Raw genomic sequence first — 22,207 nt, 5'->3', positions numbered from 1 at the left:
TCCAATTCCCGATCAGCTTAATAATTAAAATGACAGTTGAATTCTCGTTAATTCAGCAAAATAGTATAATTTGCATATGCATTTTGTACCATAATGGATGCATTAAGAAAATAGAAAACGGGATGGCTGAAAATAGACTAACACTTAATCCATCTAAAACGGAACAACTATGGATGGCTTCAGCCAGACGACAGAATTTGATTCAGGATACGGCACTACTTGATGTAAGGAGTACCGCTTTACCCACCGTTAAACTACTGGGAGTCATCCTTAATTCTGACCTTTCTCTTGACGCTCAAATTAGTAGAACGATAAGTTCTTGCTTTTACCAGCTGAGACAGATTAAATGCATACGCAAAAATGTGCCAGTTGATGCCGCCCGTCAATTAATAAATGCGTTTGTAGTGTCTAGAGTAGATTATTGTAATGGTATCTACGCAGGTCTACCGATGAATAAAATGACTCCCCTACAGGCTGTATTAAATGCCGCAGCGAGACTTATTTTTGGAATCTCTAAATTCAGTCATATCACTCCACTACTTCGGGAATTGCACTGGCTACGTTTTCCACAGAGGGTGGAATACAAACTCTGTTGGCTTATGTATAAGTCACTGCACAACTCTGCTCCAGAATATCTAAGGGAACTCTGTATTCCAGATGAACTAGCTGACAGACGTCTTACGCTTAGATCAGCTACATCTACGTCGAAAGGAAAAGTTATTATACCTCTACGCAAACAGCGCACTAAATTCGGCGAACGTGCATTTGCGGTCGCAGGTCCTACGGCATGGAATGCTCTCCCAGCAGAAATCCGAAACTGTGAGAGTGAAGTGATGTTTCGGAAGAAACTTAATACCCACTTGTTCTCTAAATCATTTGAATAAATTCTTAGCATGTGGTGGAAAAGTAGTATGAAAAAGTACATTATTTTTCTTAAATTAAAAAGTTAAAGTTAAAATTAAATTTATATCTTTATATAATCACTTTGTAAAGCACCCTTGAGGTATTATATTACAAAAATGGCGCTATATAAGTTATCCATAATTATTATTATTATTAGTACCTTATCATTGCCATTAATTTCATAGAGAACTGCCACATGAAGATGGAGAATTCCTAACCATGATGATTAATCTTTTTTCTTCTCTGTTTTTATCAAAAACAATTCTTAAATAAGAAGAATAAGTTATATGTTAACATTATTTTATCCTTATAATATGTAAAACATTCAATGGCATTTTGTTTGTAGATAATCATAAAATAAGATTCTGTGGAATCATTTCCACACCTCACATAAAATACAACGTGAGTCACAGAGCCAACTTGATGACTAAATAGGACTTAAAGAAGAAAATGATGGTACATTGTCACCCTAATAGGAACGGTCTTTGGATTATTGTATTCATAATTCGTATAAGTACTCGTAGGTGTGTCGCTAGAGATGAATCAAGATTAAACGTCGCAGTAGATATTATTATGTTGAAAACGGCTTACTGTCCTACAAATTATTCATCATCACCTTTACCCTACCTTTATCTGCACCTGATGGTGCGTAGGGCACTGCAGTAGTAAAAAAATGTAGCGTGTCTTGATTTAATTAATTTTTAAGATTTGTCGACTATAATTGGTAATATTAAGTGATACATTATTATAAAAATAAAACTTTGTTATTAGTGTTACACGATTTAAAAAAAAAAAATTTTTTTACAAGAACACTACTATAGTTTCGGGAGAGCACTCATTCCATCGACGGGTGATATGGGAGGAGTGCTTTCCCGAAACTATATTAGTTTTTAAATATTTTTTTATTGAAAAATTTTATATAAGCATTCTTTTGAAAAATTATTTAATTCCCGTCAAACTGCAAAAGCAGTTTTTCTGCAGGGAAAAATAACACCAGTGACACTACTCAAAATATTTTTTTTTGCATAGTCACTCTTTTTATAAAAGTGTGATATGTCTTTTGTTATTATGGATAAATTATTAAGCGCCAAAATTTATAAATATTGATTTTAATTTGTATTTTAAAAAATTTTAATTGAAAACAAAACTTTTTTAGGGACATGCGTACAACAATATTCATTTACAGACGTATTTTTATTTTAAACTATAATATTATTTACAAAAGCAGGATAAAAATTATAAAATTATAAATTATGTAATTAAGGATAAAATTATAAACAGAAAATTGTCGCAAAAAATAAATAAATTATTATTAACTTCCTTCTATATTCTAAGCTATTATAAGTATAAAAAAGTACATATTGTACATAATATGATACAAGGTAAAAAGTTGGAAGTATTAAGAATTACAAATAATATGTAAAACAGCTTAAAAGTATGTAATTAAGTATTAAAAACTACATATAACTATATTATAAAAATTAAAAGGTTAGGAAATTAATTCAAAATTATCTATACACAATACAATCTATAAGGAAATACAAAAGTTAAAAAATTTCATGTATGTACATAATACGAGCTAAAAGAGTATGAGATGAAATGTTTAAAATTACATACATAATACAGTTAAAAATAATGAAAAAGTTTAAAAATACAAGCTAAAAGTTTATGAAAAGAATATTAAAATTACATATATATATAATTAATAAAAGCTAAACAAGTAAAAAAAGCATAAAAATCATTTAAATGTAATAAAAATGACATATACAAGCTAGAACGGTGAAATGTTAAAAGTTATATACTTAAGATGCGCATTTTCTGGATCAACTAATATTATTTATTCGAAGTATTTCTAAAAAAAATAATTCTTCAATTCGCACGTCCAGTTTCTGTATTTTGAAATTGGTACTTTTAATCTTTGTGGCAATTTATTAAATTCTTTGAAGCCTATGTATTCTACCAAACTTCGAAGACTTCTCAGGTCCAATATAAATGTTATTTTTTGATCGAGTACTGTACAGGTGGATGTCGCTATTGACAGCGGGCTTTATAGTTACCGTGCATTGAGTCGAATTGTAAATGATAGTGCTAGTTATCTCGAAATAGCGAAGCATGCTAAAAGGCATATTTTTTTGTTTCAAAATAAATGTCACTTGCGGTAAGTGAAACACATTTCTGATCGCTCTATTCATAACATGCACCCCCGATTTCTTTTAACAATGGAAAACTAATATAGCGCATCCGAGATCCTAATTAACCAAGGCCCTAAGAGCCGATTAACTGAGGCCCGTAGGACCGATTTAATAAGGCCAAACGGACATATTTATTAAGGCCCGCAAGGCTGGTTAAATGAGGCCCGTACGGTCGACTTTACAAGCGTGCAACAGTCGGCGATAGCTGACTGTTATTATTATAATAAATGACAGATTCTTTGCTATTTCATTTTAATCGCTTACTATTCGAACTTTTTGCGTTTTTAATATTTTTTTTGGTTATTTAATTTATCATATTTGTAAATTTTGTGTTGTTTTTAGTAGCATCATTTTGAGGACAGATTCTTCTTTATTACATTTAAATTGCTCCGAGCAGCAAAAAAATAAATTGTGAGGCCCAAATGGTCGATATTTTAAGGTTCCTGAGATTCTAATCAACTTAGGCCCGAAGGGCCGAATTTCCTTGCATCTAACAGTCTTTTAAAACAATACCTACCGCATATCCATGTAAATTAAAAAAATGTTTACATTTCATTCCAACAAAGTAAAGTTAGTTATTTAATAATATTACTTTTTATCTTTAATTTAAAATTTATTATAACAGATATAGGAATAATTGTACAGAAGGGAATAATATGAAAGTCCAGGCATTTACAGGGCTTATGATTTGTCATTGCTTGTTTTGAGTGACCACTTTACACACCGCGTAACATTTACCATTTTGTCTCTTATAAAATGATTTGAACCTTTGTTGATTCAATAAAATACTCCGTCTTTTATACGGTTGTTGGGCTTTGTTTACACCTCTCTTTTCCCGTATGTCCCCTTCCTGAAACACTCGACTTGAGAACAATAAATGGAGCGTGTATTGTTTAAACACCACTTGTCTGTAGGTCTGTACTGGCACTCCACTGGTATATTATGGTGGGTATATGGACTTTGGAACTTGTAAATAATGTGTTTTTAAAATAAAACAAACAACGCTTTTATTCCTTTGAACACCGTCCTGCTTAACAGCATACCTATTTGGTTTTCTGATCCTTTAGCATGTCACGCGTTTGTTTCGTTTGTTCGTTCGTATTCCACATAACTATCGTTATCAATGGCCATGTGGCCATATATGAAGCAATCTGTAGTTTCATGCAAAAAAAACGCAAATTAACCACTCTACTTTATTTATTTATTTATTATGGATAACTTATATAGCGCCATTTTCGTAATAAAATACCTCAAGGGCGCTTTACATGGTGATTCTACTGTTAAGTTAATTTAATTGAAGCTTTAAATTTGTAATTTGATTAAAATAATTTATTTTGTTGTCACGTGCTACGGATTTATTCAAATGATTTAGAGAACAAGTGGGTTTCAAGTTTTTTCCGAAACATCACTTCACTTTCACAGCCTCGCACCTCTGCTGGGAGAGCATTCCATGCCATAGGGCCTGCGACCGCAAATGCGCGCTCACCAAATTTAGTGCGCTGTTTGCGTAGAGGTATAATAACTTTTCCTCTCGCCGTAGACGTAGCTGATCTAAGCGTGAGACGCCTGTCAGCTAGTTCATCTGGAATGCATAGTTCCCTTAGATATTCCGGAGCCGAGTTGTGCAGTGACTTATACATAAGCCAACAGAGTTTGTATTCGACCCTCTGTGGAAAACGTAGCCAGTGTAGTTCCCGAAGTAGTGGAGTGATATGACTGAACTTAGAGATTCCGAAAATAAGTCTCGCTGCGGCATTCAATACAGATTGTAGGCGAGTCATTTTGTTCATTGGTAGACCTGCATAGATACCATTACAATAATCGACTCTAGACACTACAAACGCATTTATTAATTGACGGGCGGCATCAACCGGCAAATTTTTGCGTATGCATTTAATTTGTCTCAGCTGGTAGAAGCATGAACTTATCGTTCTACTAATTTGAGCGTCAAGAGATAGGTCAGAATTGAGTAAAACTCCCAGTAGTTTAACGGTGGGTAAAACGGCACTCCCTACATTGGGTAGAGCCGTATCCTGGATCAAATTCTGTCGTCTGGCTGAAGCCACCCACAGTTGTTCAGTTTTTGATGGGTTTAATGTTAGTCTGTTTTCAGCCATCCAGTTTCCTATTTTCTTGATGCATCCATCAATTAAATTGACAAGCACACTTCTCTCGCCTGGTTTGCAATAAAAATAAATCTGCGTATCATCTGCATAGCAGTGCGACCACAATCCACATTCTTTGATAATGTTCTCTATATCTTTAGTGTAAAGGAGATAGAGAAGTGGTCCGAGTACTGACCCTTGAGGCACTCCTGTAGACACCCGAAAGTTGGTTGAGCTTTTACCCTGGAACACGACTGCATATTCTCTTTTATTAAGATATGAACTGAACCACATATGTGCCTGATCACGGATACCATAAGTTTTCTCCAGACGTTCAAGCAAAATATTATGGTCTACAGTATCAAATGCAGCACTCATGTCCAGAAGAGCCATCAACACCAGATTACCAGAGTCCACCGACGTTATAATGTCAGACAGTACTCTTATCACTCCCGTCTCCGTGGAATGAAAACGTCGGTATGCCGATTGCCTTACCGAAAATAAAGAATTCCGCTCGATATAGTTAACGAGCCTGTGAGAAACTATTTTTTCTAGTATTTTTGATACGATGGGAAGATTTGAAATAGGGCGAAAACTGGAAAGATCTTCCACATCTAGTTGGGAATTTTTTAAAAGTGGAGTTACATTTGCTTTTTTTATGGCTCTCGGAACAATGCTGCGCTCCATGGATGTATTAAATAAATCTGTTAAAAATGGAGCTAATACGTTAATGCATTTTTTCAAAAGCCATGTTGGCATCGGATCTAATATACATTGTTTGTTGGGTAATGCCGCAACAATTTTTTTAACCTCATTTATAGACGTTGGTTCAAATTTACTGAATTTTTGAAGGGCATTATCTAAAATTACAGGTTTTTTCGCTGAACTACACGCCAGTCTGATTTTTTCGACTTTATTTGTAAAAAAGTCGGCAAAATCAGTGGCAGTAGCGCTTGTGTTAGATGTCTCTGCTATACAGTCACCACGAACAGATTGAAGGCTTCGCCAGAGTTGTTTTGGAGACTTTTTCTGTTCAGTGATTTTCTCCCCACAGTTCAGTTCAGTTCAGTTTTTTCTACCCCCACGAGAAGATTCATAATAGCACCTAAGATGTTCTGAAATCTTTATTATTGACGTACAATATGTTATACCACGATTCGCATTTCTAGTGTTATGTTTTAGACATAATTGAATTTAAATAATATTTCGTGTTTCAGCTTTCGCCGAGGACGAAACAGTGGGGCCGATCTTCGTGAAGGAGCCCCCGAACAGGATCGACTTCTCCAATACTACCGGAGCCGTGGTAGAGTGCCGCGCGAGGGGATCTCCGGCTCCGGACCTCATCTGGGTGCGGGGTGATGGAAGCGCTGTTGGGGACGTGCCTGGACTACGACAGGTATACTGTTTTAAAATAATTGAAGACATTTGAATAATATACATTATCGCAATGAGGAACTCCAGCCCTACGGGAAATTGTATACAAAAAATGTTTTCTTACTCGCGATAAAAATTAGAGCATTAAATTGTACGGCAAAGTTTCTTGAAAATGTACGAAAAAAATATTTGCATAAAAACGTACTACTTTGAACGACGTCACTAGTTCACATATGGGATGGAAGGAGTCTCGGACGTGCATAGTCGCTCAATAGAAATTGTACAGAAAAGTATTATTAAGATCATGTACAAAAAACATAGACTATTTCCTAGTAATGGACTATACGTAGAGAGCGGACTCCTTAGTTTTAGAAAATTATGTATATTAATTTTAGTGCCTAAAATATGTTTACTTAAATAGAGAATTATTTAGCAATAATTTAAATCGGAATAGCAGCAGATCCGATAGTGTACTGTCAGTTCCAGGATGCAGAACTAATTTCGCACAGAGGCACTTTTACATATTGGTCCAAGATCCTTCGTTCTTCTACCTAAGGAATTACAAAACATGAAAACACTGATACCGTTTAAAGTAGGTTTGAGGTCTTGGATTAGCATGGAAGGAATAGATAGACACCTTCTTTTAAAAAAATAAAAATATTAATAAATTTCATAAAAGGTACATGTTTAAAAAAAATTCTATTCAGATCTACTTTAATGCATTTAGTAAATGTTATCATTGTAACACTCCAAAAAAGAGACTAATTCTTGTGCTTGGAAAGTGACTTACACTGTTGTAGTTGTTTTTTTATAAGAGTTTATATAATTTTGAATATACGAGTATATGGGAAAAAAATAAAAACAGAATATATAAAGAAAAAAACATAAAATAATAATACATTCATACCAGTTAACATTTAATGCAGTTTTTACACGTGTTCACAAAATTTCTTTAGATTTATTTGTTGATATATTATTTTTATTTGTTTTTAGTTCATTGGGGGAGATTATTATATTTTTTTACACCTTTGAAGACAAAGCTATTTTGACCATGACTTGTTTGGAATTTAGGAATTTTAATATTATTTTTGTATCAGAGTGACTTATTCATCTCAAATTATTTTATTTTTTCTTGTTTATAAATTTGTATAATGGAATTTAATTTATAAAGAGTGGCTACTGTATAAACCTTAAATATGTTATAAAGACTTTCCGTATTAAAATGAAAAATAAAATACATACTGCAAATAAATCCGGCTTTTGTTCTATCAGCATATGTTAATCTTGTTTTTTTTCTTCTTTTTTTTTCATGGTTATGTCATACCATATTTATTTTCTATAAACCTATGAATCAATACAAAAGGAATGGCCCACTCTCAGACGCTGAAGTCTTTGTGGACATTTTTTCCATATTATGTTATAGCTTAATTTTAAGATGTATTTTTTAAAGTATATTTTTGTCATTAAAATTCTATGTAAATATATGTATGGAAAATAAACAAATAAAATACATATATGAAACAACCAATGATAAGATAGTTATGGAAGATTTCCGCTTTAGCGGATTAATTAATTAGTGTACTGTCGGTTCCAGGATGCAGAACTAAGTTCGCACAGAGACACTCTTTCCATGTTGGTCCAAGATCTTTTAATCTCCTACCCAAGGAAATACAAAATATAGAATCCCTTCCAAAGTTTAAAGCGGCTTTGAGGACTTGGATCAGCATGGAAAATACAGATATACACCTATTGTGAAAGAGTCGTACAACAGCATATTCTAAACGTTGATGTCTTAATTACATTATTTATGTCATTTTCCTGTTATTTCTGTATGATTTTTAATGGCATTGTCATATATGTGTTTGTATACCAAAAAATTCACCAAAAACAATAAAAAAGGAATGGCCCACGCTCAGACATTTAAGTCTTTGTGGGCATTTTTTCCAAATTTAAGGCTATGTTTATTTTTAGAATATGTATTTTTTCTCTTTTTCTCTTCTAATAAAATCTGAAGAGAACTTGAGAAGTAAAACATCACACGCGCAGTAATTTCATAAATACAAAACTTTTAAAAATTCATATTTCATTCATATAAAATTCATTCAAAAGAATTCATACATATGTTTTTTTTTTGGCTTGGTTTAATACTCTATTCAGAAATATAAAAAACCACTGAACCTACTCATTCAACTGTCTATAGGTTATGATTGAAAATATTGTTAAAAACTGTTTCCTTTTTATTGGACTTAGTGTCCAGGCTGTCCCATCGATGGGACTAAGATGACTCGCGGATCACAGGTCTGAGGTTCGAACCCCGCTCCATTACATCGGTTAACTACGGCAATATTGTTAATCGAATAGAACGCAAATATTATTTTTTTTAAATGTGAATACTACTAGTAAAAGGAAATCCATCCCTCGAAGTTAATTGAGACTGTATGTGTACATTGTGTAGTCATCATGATTCTCTTTCCGACAACATATAATTTGAAAAAACATGGCGAAGTCCCTTGTTCTTTTTCTTCCAACCGAATTAATACTTTTACTACTACTTATATCACGCTCAAACGAAGAGAGGATAGAGAAATGATGATTAAAGCTTTGTATCCAAAGGCCTGACCGCCTGCCTCATTTTTTCTTTACACCGCATTACATTTTTTGATTTATTCATGCGTTTAAAAATTAAAATTCCTAAAAATATGTTCAGATTATCCAACTTCTGAGAATAAATAATTGTAATCTTTCAGATCTTTATGTTTTATGTTTTGATCGTGAATATGGTTTGGCTTCAGTGATTAAAGTTTGTATTATACAGATCTGATTTTGACTCACAAAATATTATTGTGTAGTGTAAAACACACATTTTATGATGCCTTGTACATGCGAATGGATTCCTATGAGGGAACATTATCTTTGATGTAGAAAAAATAATACATGCATTGTGTATGAATAAATAAATATAATGCGGAATTTCAGCCCTACGGGAAATTGGATACCAAAAATAGTTTTTTACGCGCGGTAAAAATTAGAGCCTACGGCAAAGTTTCTTGAAAATGGACGAAAAAAACATTATAATATAATTTTATTAAAAATAACTACTTTGAATGACATCACTAGTTCATATGAAACAGCCAATGATAAGAGAGTTATGGAAGATTTCCGGTTTACTTACCGTCAGCGGACCAATCGGCAGAACTGACCGAGAAGAAGCGGAAGAGAACTTGAGACGTAACACGCGGAGTCATTTCAGAAATAAAAAACTTTAAAAAATCATAGCGCATATAATGAGATTCTTAAAAATTAAAAAAAAAATGTATTTTTGTCTTATTTTAGTAGTCTATTAACATTGGTTTTTTTAAACCACTGAACTTCCTCATTGAAACAGAGAGTTAAAAGGTTTTTGGGAAAGGAATATGGAATTCTAGGCATTTATAGAGCTATCATTCGTTGGTTTAAGTGGCCACTTTACACGCTGTGTAACATTCACTATGTTTAAACATCTACATTTCTTCAAGTCTTCTTGTATACAAACATTTGGACATACTTTAGATATTGTTGATTTCCAGATTGTCTACAGGATTTTTTATTTAGAATTCTGTAATGTAATACAGCCATAATACTGCGTTCTTAGATGTTGACATTAGTTAGTCGGGAATGTGTGTCGGCCGGTATACTAGGAAAACATATTTCACGCATGTTTTTTGGGTTATTCATCAGATATTCTTCGTTCTACGAAGCTTTTGTAAATAACTTATGAGATAAACGAAACACGTCCGTGATATACAATAAGCGGTTCTATTATAAATGCATTTATGTAAGAAAGCCCTTACAGTTATCTACATCTAAAGAGTACGCGTTTTGTTAACAATGTCAAGAATGTTACCTATTGTCCTTATAAATTTTAATGAATCGTAAATACAAAGTTTTTTTTTTCTCTTGACATACCGATAAATATTATTTTAAAGTCATCGACATCATTACTTGCTTTATCTTCGAAAACTTTTATTTTATTTTGTTTAAGAAACTAACAGTTTACGTTTTAGCAATAAAGGAATATTGCATAATAATTTTGATGAAAATATAACTAAAATGTATTATTTTCGGGGTAGTTTAATTATTTTGTTTATAAACCAACGACAGCTTACGTCTCAATATGCATCTTTTAGTTTTAAAATATTGAAATGCAACCAAATTTTTTTATTGATATTTTTACTAAAATCATTGAACTACGGAAAATTATCAAATCGTCGTTATCGTAGGACAACGACGGAAGTGCGAAAAATGCAACATTAACTTTCTTTTATATTTGATCTTAAAAAGGCTTTATAAAGGCTTTACAGGTTTGAAAAAATATATATAACTAAACCAAGTATCAAAGTATATACTTATAAACTTATTTATTTATTTTATTTTATAAACATAAACGGCAAATCTTCATTTTACAAATATTTATAATATTAACATATTTAACTTAATTTTTTTTTTTTTTAAACATGAATTTCTTTATACCCAAGATTTATACAAGATTTTTATTATATTTAAAATGAGAAACATGCTTGGTGTTAAAAATTATTGAAGGGGGGTGCATTTAAAAATGATAAGGTTTAAAAAGTGGAGAGTTGAAAAATACACACATTTAATGATTTTTTTAAAAATAATTTCTTAAAAATACTATTAAATACAGTGTAGTGTAAGAGTCACTAAGGCCCTTTTCGCACATGCCACGCCAATCCACCCGGCGCGGTAATTTTACTGGGTTCACCCTACAAAAGCGTTGTGTATGCTTTTGTAGGGTGAACCAGCCAATGACAGGTCATAAGCCCTGTAAATGCCTAGACTTCTTTTTTCCCTTCTATAAAATGTTTTTCATCTCTGTTGTGATATATTGTGTAATACTTGATTTATAAAATCAATGTCTATTGGCCTTCCTGAATAAATATAATAAGACAAAAACAGACTAAACATCGGGGATTAAAAAAGTTCACAAATTACCTACATTGAACAAGAATTGTAAGAAACATGAATTTTCCTATAGTTTTTTTACGGATTTTTGTAACCTACTTATTTAATATTCAATAATCCGGACAAAGTTTCTATGTAGTACAGACTACAGACAGTATGTACAAAGGTTGAACAATAATGACAATGTGTTCTATAGACCTCACGGTACGTAGCACTAAAGACATGCGGTAGAAGATAATGGATGTTGAAGAAATGTTCCGTATGATATGCTACCTGGTCTTAAACAAACATATTTTGACTAATAATAAAAATAATACGAGTTCGTCTACAACGTGGTGTGTGGCAAGAAACTCCGATGATTCAAAAATAACATTTGTTGTAACGGTCGCTTAATCCGTAACAATAGTATCACCCCTATTAAAAGAATACCACAATGTTATGATAATATTTCTATTTTCTGTCAGGGCGGATGAAGTATAGTGAAACCTCTCATTTCGAGAATATTCGTTCCAGAATCTCACTCGTTAGCGAAACAATTTTTTCCCATGTAAATCTATGTAAAATACAATAATGCGTTCAATGCCGAAAAAATATTTTTTATAATATTTTCAACGTTTTTTTAATATTTTTTTTATTATCTACAAAATAGTATTAAATTAAAGTCCTGCTGAGTTGCATACATACAACTCGTCAGCAGGTTCTTATAAATTGCATCGATTATTCACACTTAACCTACATTTATTATTAAATTAACCTATATTATACTTAGCAATTGTTAAGGAGCGCAACAACCTGGAATACGATTTCGATTTGCAAAAAAAATCGAAATAACGAGTTTATTATTTATGACAAATAATAATAAAATAAATACTAAAAAGCTGTCTAGATAACGTTACCGTTTCGTAGACACTCCCTTTGAAGCATTTACATAATATCTTCTTAATTTTGTTTTTTACCTTGTTCTTGAGGATAGTGCAAATCGTTGATGTAGACCGACTGTATGTGCGCGCTAGATCAGCCACGATCACACCTCGTTCTCGCTTTTCTATGATTTTACGCTTCATGTCTACAGTTCCTTTTAATCTCTTATGGCTGTCTTCTTGTGGCCTTTTCTTCAGGGACATTTTTAAGAGGGTTATTAAACTTTGCACAAAAAAAATACAAATAATGTCTGAACATAAGTTTGGAAAAATGTGTGATCCCATGCGACTCTAACGTGCTAACGGAAAGAGTGCTAACTAGAGACTGACGAACTGGCACGGAAGTCCCGGCTCACAAGTGAGTGTCGTGAAGATGGGACTTCTCCTTTCTGCGTCACTCGTTACACGAAATATCGCTCGGTAAGAGAGCATTTTTTTCAAAATCTGTTTTGCTTGTTATGAGAGGTGCTCGTTATTAAAGGTTACACTGTATACTACAGTTCTGTAGAACCCTGAACGAATGTTTTTGACTCGATGACTACTCTTAGGTAAGAATCCCGAAAAAGAAAATCGAGTGTAGATAAATCCGCCTCGTAGAGTAGCGGTCGGCGCGTTCGCCTATCATGCTTGTGACCCTGGGATCAATTCCTGGTAGGGTAGAATTAAAATATTTGTTTATAAAGTGGTTGTACACTACAATTCAATGTTCCTGGGCTGGTACCCGGAGCGTTAGACTGATCATTTTACCTTCAATGAAAAAAAAATTACCCAGATGCGCTGCAATTGAAATACCAGTACATTGGTCTATCCACCCCAATCCACAAATTTGGATTAACAACTAATCGCCGCGCCGCCGCCTGCATCGCTTTCTCGAGTTAGATTTTTTGTATCACTCGTCTTTCATTTCTATAATAAATAACAAAATACTTCTACCGAGAATTTTCACTAATAAACTTGAAATTAAAGTAATTTTATTTTTTCTTTATAAATAAAATGTTCGGAAACGATTGACATTCACCTTCTACGCAACAAAAAAACGTTTCCTCGCTTTCTTGAAACTTCTTGATTTTTATTTTTTATCATCATAAAAATAAACATATGTCGGCCTCTTGGTGTAGTAGTCAGCGCGCTTGCCTACTATTCAAGAGGTCTCGGGTTCGGTAAAAAAAATGTTTAAAGGGGGTTTTCACACTAGAATATTTCATAGTCCCTGGACTGGTACCTGAAGCGTAAGACTTATCATCTTACCTTCATGTGACGAAAATGATCAAGATATGCTGCGATTGGTGTTCCAATGCAGTGCCCTATGCACCATTGGGTGCGGAAAGGGAATGGTGATGATGAGATAAACATAAATGTAGGTTATATAAGATGTATAAGCGATAGCTCTTTTTTTTACTGTGTCACTGCGTAAATACTCGGACAAAAAAAAACTTATTTTAAATACACAAAAGAATATTGATAGTTCAATCTCTTGAAAAATTCATTCAGTTTTTTTTTTCAAATGCTTCTTTTGTTTACAAAATACTGTTATAATTACTCTGTTCAGTTTGTGTATAAAAGAGAAATAAAAAATACAAATTAATAAAAAATAATATTATGTAGGTAATTAATTTTAATGATATTTGATCAAAATAGCGTGACTAGGGAAGATAGGGAAAACATCGTCGTAATTTGTTATAATGTTCACTAATAAAAAACATGATGGTGGAAGCTGTAATTTATTATATTTTTAGTTACAAAGCTCTGGTAGTAAAAACAACAGTTCTTTGACCTCACTTCAAGATGCAGTGATATAAGATATTATGTATACACAAAAAGGGTCATAGAGATAAGCTCTCTGTCATAAAGATTACATCACATTGTTATCTTGCATTTTCTTTGTTTTAGAAGGAATTCCTTTACAATGTTTGTATTGGTGAATTATGAGGCAACTCCTTTAAATTTGATAGAAAATGGCGACTAGAATTTTTTCAATGCAGTTGTTACTTTACAGATCTACAAAGCATAACAATTAATGTTATCATAACAATCCTCCTTTCCGAACCCTGTGGTACATAGGGCACTGCACGGGTAAACCAAATACAGCGTATTACGATCATCTGTTACGTAAAAGTAAGGCGATTAGTTTTACGCTTCAGGTCCCCGATTCCAATGGAAAGTTAACAATTATCTTCAATGTTATCTTTTTTAAATTATTTATTATTATTTTTTATTTATTTTTATTTATTGGGGATATCAACAGTAATACATGTAACAAAAATATAACAAATAAAATATACAGAGAATAAAACCAATGACAGATATCCACAGAAATACATTAAATACACGTACAATACATACTAGTGTGTTTGTGTGAGTGTAAGTGAGTGAGAGGGTGGGTGAGTAAGTGTTATATTGGAATGAGGGTGGACATTATCATATTATCATATTTATCATATTATCAACGTTGATAAATTACCTGGTCCATGAAGAAGTATGGAAATTGAAAAAATAATATTTTCAGGCGTTGCCTAGTATGTAGGTGAAATAATTCAATTAGATGAATCTCACCCGCATAAATAAAGGTTTCAGCTCTTTAACTTCACAAACATCAACAGATGAAAGAATTGAAGGAATATAGATGTTCAAATATAGGCAGAATGGTGAATGTTACACAGTGTGTAAAGTGGCCACTTAAACCAGCCATTGACAGGTCATAAGCCCTGTAGATGCCTGGACTTCTATATTACCTTCTCTTAAATGTTCTTCATCTCTGTTGTAATATGTTAATATAAACAGCTCCCCAGGGAGTTGAATCCAGTCCTTGTCTACAAAAATTTGGACAAACTCAAAATATTGTTGATAATAGCATCACTTAAACGTCACTGTCCTTGGATTTTCATTATTTATTATTGAAGAATCGAATAATTTAGATTCAGAATTGAATTTATAATCGATATTGTTTATTTTAAAACAAGTTTTAAGCGTGCAAAAATGTATTATTTTTGAGTATAATATATGTATATGCGAAGTCCCAGCACTGGATTTATACTCGTATATTATTTAAAAACATAATCGCAGATTTCTAATATAAATAATTAAATACTGTTTACAAATGAATCCAAGTTTTTACCACATAATGTCAAACCTGTTTTTTATACAAATAGTAATATTGGTAGATTATTGCTTAATATCAAATATAAAAATAGTTCATTAACAATCCAGGTTTGAATTTATTTCAACAGAGGGGGAAAACATTTTTGAGAAAGGAATATGGAAGTATAGGCATTTACAGGGCTTATGACCTGTCATTAGCTGGCTTATGACCTGTCATTGGCTGGTCATTAGCATAAAACCTTTATCACGTGGGTGAGATTCATCCGGCTGGACCAATTCACCTACTAGGCAACGCCTGAAAATAAATATAAACAACTTCCTAGGGAGGAAATCCAGCCAGTCTGCAAGCATTTGGACATAATCAAACATTGTTGAATTACTACCTGGTAAAAGAAGAAGTATAAAAATTGGAAAATTGTTTTCAGGTGTTGCCTAGTAGGTGAATTGGTTCAGCCGGATGAATCTCACCCACGTGATAAAGGTTTTAGCTCTTTTACTTCGCAAAAGTCAACAGATGGAAGAGTTGAAGAAATGTGGATGTTCAAACATGTACAGAATGGTGAATGTTACACAGTGTGTAAAGTGGCCACTTAAACCAGCCAATGACAGGTCATAAGCCCTGTAAATACCTAGACTTCCATATTCCTTTCTCAAAAATGTTTTCCCTCTCTGTTGAAATAAATTTAAATATGAACAACTCCCTAGGGAGGAAATCCAGCCGGTCTGCAAGCATTTGGACATAATCAAACATTGTTGAACAATGCAGGTGTTTACCAATTAATATGCAATTCTTGTATTTCTGTTTACGTTGGAAAAACAAAAAGAAATTTTGATATTCGTGTTAAAGAACACGCGAGGTGTCTTCACAGTAACAATTTCTCCGAATTCGCAAATCACCGTATCAGTTTTAATTGACTTTTAATTAACTTACTTACAAATAATAAAGCATTAAACATAAGTAATATGAAAATATTTTACATTAGAAAAGCTTTAAAAAATATTGTTCCTTTGGTCAATTATCAAACAACCTTTCAATACAGCCCATTATACGATGTTCCATTGAAACGGTCACTCTATACCTAATAAACACACGCCCTTCCCTTCATCCCCTCCCTCTTTTTTAAACTATTTCTCCCACAAAATCAAACATTTTCATAACCTAATCAGTGCATGTAAGGGTTGCCTACTAAAATGCATGGCATGTTGGTTTTATATTTTTGTGAACGTGTATAGTGGGTTTGATCGGTGTTCTGACGAAGAGACGGGTACGTATCGAAACCGGTAGACATAGAAAAGTAGCTAAGTGGTTATATACAAATATTTAATAACATTTAGTAAGTAAATAATCATTTGTTGGGAAGCACTTGGTGATGTCATTACAGATAGATATATAAATGGCCTTCTGAAATTTGATTTCTGAACCATTAATTAAATATTGTTAGTCGGTATTTTCGTATGAAAAATAATCCAGTATTTTTTTATATTCGTAAAGCTCTCCCTCAATTCCATCATTGTATTCAGAACCCCTTAGCATTATTACGACAATATTGTACATTTTGCTATTTCTGCGGTAATTTCTTTGTTATTTAGGGTGAGCCATGCACAATGCATGTAGTTATAACCGGTTTTCATTAAAATGATATGCCACGATCAGAGGGAGAGTGAAACGATTCATATTCGTACGTCTTTTAATTTTTTTAAACGCACTCAATCCAAAAATTTACAATATGTTTTATTGCGTAGGTATATAAGTGATATAATATTAACATTTTGTTTGGTGATATAATATCAACATTATGGATTCAAACTAAAGATATGAACTCTTTCTTTCTATGCTATATTTTGTTGCCCTTTATAATAAGGAATATTTTTGTGTTCTTTTTATATTTTTTATTTCCTTTTTTAATTACTATAAAAAAATAACAAAGAATCTTTTACAGAACATTTTATTTTTTCTTTCTTATGTTACAAAAAATATTATAACTGTTTATTATTTATTATAGGAGAAAAATTCATTAACATTTTCTTGTATCCCACAAACAGGCCATGCCTTTGTGGGATTTTTTTGTTGACTATTTTTACTATTAATATGTCTTTCATTGCTATGTAATTATGCTTTATTTTTTGAACGCTCTGTTTTACCTCTCATGTTTATTGTAAAAAAACAAAAGTAAAAATAAATAAATAATAATAATAACGATGCTTCATTTTTAATGAAGCAGGTTGCCCCTGTTTAGAGAGGGAAAACAAAAATATAATACGTTTTATTGCAAGAATGAATGACTATATAGGTCAAGGGTGGGGATACATGGGTTCAACGAGAGCCACAGTCTGGGTTTTCATTTTCATCCATTATATAAAGAGCTACACCATTTTTCTCATGTATATATTATATTATTTCGGTAGTCAGGTGGCAGAACCATCTGTAATTTTCAAAAATGTTCAGAAGAGCTGAAATAAGACTCATTTTCAAGACTTAATTCAGAAACTAAAGTACTTTAGTGCTACTTTTGAAAAATAAATTAAAATTTTAAATGATGATGTTGTTTTTTTTAACTAAGCGTATTTACTGAAATATTTATTTAAACTTTTGAAAAATAAAAAATTACAAATGGTCCCTTCTACCACCTGACTACCGATTTAATGCATTAATTTCAATTTATTTACATATTCTATACAAATCTTAATTGTGATATAAAGTATCAAAAATATATCCCTAAAATTTGGTGTTAAATTTGTTACAGCCGTTCGCAGCAATGAGTAATTTCAGTGAATTTTTTCAATTTTTTATTTGTTAATAGACTAAACCAAGCCAAATTAAAAAAAAAATGTACCTGCCGTATTATCAGCGCTATAATTTTTTTAAGTTTTGTGATTTTTAAATTACTCCGCCTGTGACGTATATCGAGCCATAATCGACAGAACAACGTAGGTGATATTTTTGGCGAGTTGCGTTTTTTAAAGGAAAAGTGTTCCTTATTGCCTCCTTCACAAGAGTTAAAAACATCATAGCTGTATAAAATTCACCTGCCACATTTATGTATATTTATTTTTATTTATTAAAAGAAAACAACAGCAATAATAACTACAAAAATACAATATTTACAAATAAATCAAAATTATAGGCCAATTATAATTTTATATGTATTACTCCGCATCATTCCACTCGTTAAAAAAATAAATACATATGTGTTGACCAGGCGCGTGCGGTGACTTTTATCAGTAAGAATCCTAAGTGAAGCATGTGGACATCACCAGACGCTTCCGGGAGACCTTATCGTTAGCCAGCACTCTCGCCTCTTCCTTAGTTCCGCCGAACAAAGCTGAAAGATCGCCATCGATGGTCTTCCAGGACGGTCCCCGTAAGTATGCAAAGGAGATAACAATATAAACAATAAACATCAAAACACCTAAAACAAGACCCGAGACAATCGTTCATAAATTTGGGCCAAGTGTCAATAATGCGCTACTTCAAACTTTATGATAAACGTTATTAGAGTCGTTTTTTCTTTGCATTATACAAGTTGGATGCTTCTTATCTCTCCGAGTCTCCGAGAAATCTAAAACCTTATGAACCTAAAGCGCACGCGCGAAAATTTGGACAAATGCTATGGAAACTAGACGCAACTCGACAAGCAGCATCCCGCGTATAGAAGATATTGTTTGAATCGTGTGTGCCCGAACGTTCTCAGTGAGAATTTTAGGAATACATATTTGAAGGTTTTATTTCGCATTTATAATGTTTTTTTTGTAAAGTTCATATTATTTTTTTAAATTTCAAGGGATGCGCCGCATCCTCAGTATCTATAGACGGAACGCGCCTGGTGTTGACATATTATTTTTAAGCTAAGCAAAATAACGTAACCGACGACAATGTAGGCGGTTACGCTAGCTCGCACCACTAGGCCGCCGTTATAGGCAAAGGTATTTAAAAGATTTGGATGTCATTTCAGTATTGGCAGTAACCAACCATTATAAATCCCATTTACTGAATTATTAAAGAAAATATATATGGAACAAAAATTAAAAAAAAAACATTCTCCCGCACAATTCACTATTTGTTGCTTACGTTATACGTTGTTCTGTCGATTATGTCTCGATATTAAAAAAATCATAAAACATTGTAGGAAATTATTTGTAAGAACTTACATACTAGCTATTTATTTTTACGTAACATTTTAGGCCAATCACTGCTTGTTGTAAGTATTCTACATTCCGATGAATAGAATAATTATCATTTAATTAATCATACAGCTGTGTCATTTCATCTGTTTAATTAAAATGCATTAACTGGTCTACTTTGAAAATACCTATTATATTATTCAATTGGTATATTAGGTATCGTTTTGTTATTTCAGTGATTTTTTTCGTAAAATGCATCTGTTAGCTGTTTTTTTATAAATTTCTGTCAATCCATATTACATTGATTTTTGTCATAAGCATTTTTTTCTACAAAAGATTTTAGCAAGTTTTTTTTTATATTATAACAATTTAATATTATATATCAACGAGGAACTTTAGCCCCACGGAAAATTTGATACAATAAATGTTTTCTTGCGCGCGTTAAAAATTGGAGCATTAAATTGTACGGCAAAGTTTCCTGAATTTGTGCGAAAAAATAATAAAAACTACTTTGAATGACGTCACTGGTTCATATGGATGAACCCATGATATGAGAGTTATGGAAGATTTCCGGTTTGCTTGCCGTGGATGGACCAATAGGAAGAACTGTTCGAGAATAAGTGTAAAAGAACCTATGACATCACATGCGGAGTTATTTCACAAATACAAAACTAAAAAAAATCGTTACATAAAAAAAATGGAAGTGATTCTAAACGAAAATATGAAACTAATATTATTCATAGATGGCGCTTATATATTTTTTTATTGAAAATGACATTTTTACGTTTATTTTCAATGGAAATTTTACAAAACTTGGTTTGCGGAAATTTTACACTATATTCATTATAACAAATATAATAGATTTATAATTTAGGCCCTTTTTACAAAATGGTGTACAAAACAAAAAATAAAATAAGCTAATTTTTGTTTTGTACGTTAGCGTGTTTTCATACGTACGGGGCTCTCCTTTTAAATGTCAGTAGAACTCACCGATGAGAACTTGTAACGTCACGGGCTGGGTAATTTAAAAATATACAAAACTCATTGAAATTGAAATATATTTTTTAAATCTTTGTCTTAGTTTGATCGTCTTTTAACGAATAAAATATAAATTAAACCGCCGAACTTTCTCATTCGTAGTTATATGAGTAAGCATCATTGATTGAAAGTTCAACGATAAAAATCCCTCTTGTGGCGATTATACCTATCTTGATTTTATGATTAAAACTTTAATTTTTTTTTCTAGGTTCTTCCAAACGGAAATTTGGTGTTCCCACCTTTCCGAGCTGAGGATTACCGCCAAGAAGTTCACGCTCAGATTTATATCTGCCTTGCACGAAGCTCCATGGGTTCTATACACTCTAGGGATGTTAACGTCAGAGCAGGTAAAAACTATAATTCGATCCATTTAAATGGGAACATTTCCAGTCAACGAATCAATGTGTAGATTTCACGGGAATATTTCCAGTTTAAAAATGACAAAATTGGATATAGCCTAAGTTTAAAAATTTCAACACGTGAATATTTCCAGATAAAAATTCTTAAATCGGGAACCCCAAATAACAAAAGTTTAATCTTGGGAATATCTTTAGTTACTAAATATGTTTGCATTGGGATTTATCTCAAAATGACTTTTAATGAAAATTTTAAAATGTAAAGCGGTGTATTATGTTGCGAAAGAGTATTTTACTTTTTCCTTTATTCGTAACAGGTAGTATCAACGCTTTCAAATTGATAACATGAATACATATTCATTTATCCACTAATGAACAGAGAATAAAAAAAAGTGTACTTATTTTGTAGTGGAAAAAGTGTAATATTTTCTCATAAAATTATTCTGACTGATCAATTTGCAAGACAATGCAGACGCATAGTAATATTATACGATTACTTTCTATTGGAACATGCCTCTACTGCATTATTTCCTATTTTTTATAATACTGCCATTGTTTCTCCGCAGCTCACTTTTGTTTCAGGTCGCCTCAGGTCATTATCGCCATTGTTGTATTATTTATTATTGAATATGTTGTTCTGATCATTTTATTGTTGAATAGTTGTATCCCAGCACTACGATACGGACGTGAATAAAGAATATGCCATAACCGGAAACAGCGCAATTTTGAAATGCCAAGTTCCATCATTTGTGGCAGACTTTGTTACTGTTTTATCTTGGCATACGGATAAAAATGAAGATATTTATCCGGGAGATAACTTCGGTCTGTTTTTATTTTATTTATATCCATAAATTTCCCATCTCCCGTCACTAAATCCTATCCACACTATGTTAAATCCTTAAATTTTAATAAACCCGAATTAAAGCAAATTATTTATTTATCAGTCGTCCAGCAATTCTACGAAGCTGAAGTGAACAACGAGTATGTGATCCGAGGTAACGCTGCCGTCCTGAAATGTTCCATTCCTTCATTTGTGGCAGATTTTGTATCAGTATCGTCGTGGCAGGATAACTCCGGGAATATATTCTCTATGGATTCTGATTCTACTTCTACAGATGGTACCTAATAATACGGGT

General features: G+C 32.4%; 1 protein-coding gene across 2 annotated transcripts in view; it reads left to right on the top strand.

Moving 5' to 3' along the window:
• The window catches only part of Dscam1 (Down syndrome cell adhesion molecule 1), a 119,935-nt gene that overhangs the window by 44,912 nt on the left and 52,816 nt on the right, over positions 1-22,207 (top strand). The window contains exons 3-5 of one of the 2 annotated variants that reach the window (XM_088229311.1): positions 6,418-6,596; positions 20,924-21,062; positions 21,732-21,893. In XM_088229311.1, the coding sequence (XP_088085437.1) occupies positions 6,418-6,596; positions 20,924-21,062; positions 21,732-21,893 (480 nt within the window). Of the gene's footprint in view, positions 1-6,417; positions 6,597-20,923; positions 21,063-21,731; positions 21,894-22,015; positions 22,190-22,207 lie in introns of those variants that run through there. The other variant, XM_088229312.1, reaches the window with a different exon arrangement.

This window comes from Micrasema longulum, unplaced genomic scaffold (assembly GCF_059751315.1).
Source record: "Micrasema longulum isolate JH-2025_06_02 unplaced genomic scaffold, ASM5975131v1 h1tg000662l, whole genome shotgun sequence".
Taxonomy (NCBI): Eukaryota; Metazoa; Arthropoda; class Insecta; order Trichoptera; family Brachycentridae; genus Micrasema; species Micrasema longulum.
The sequence above is the reverse complement of the archived record's forward strand: the minus strand, read 5'-3'. Positions and strand labels throughout refer to the sequence as shown.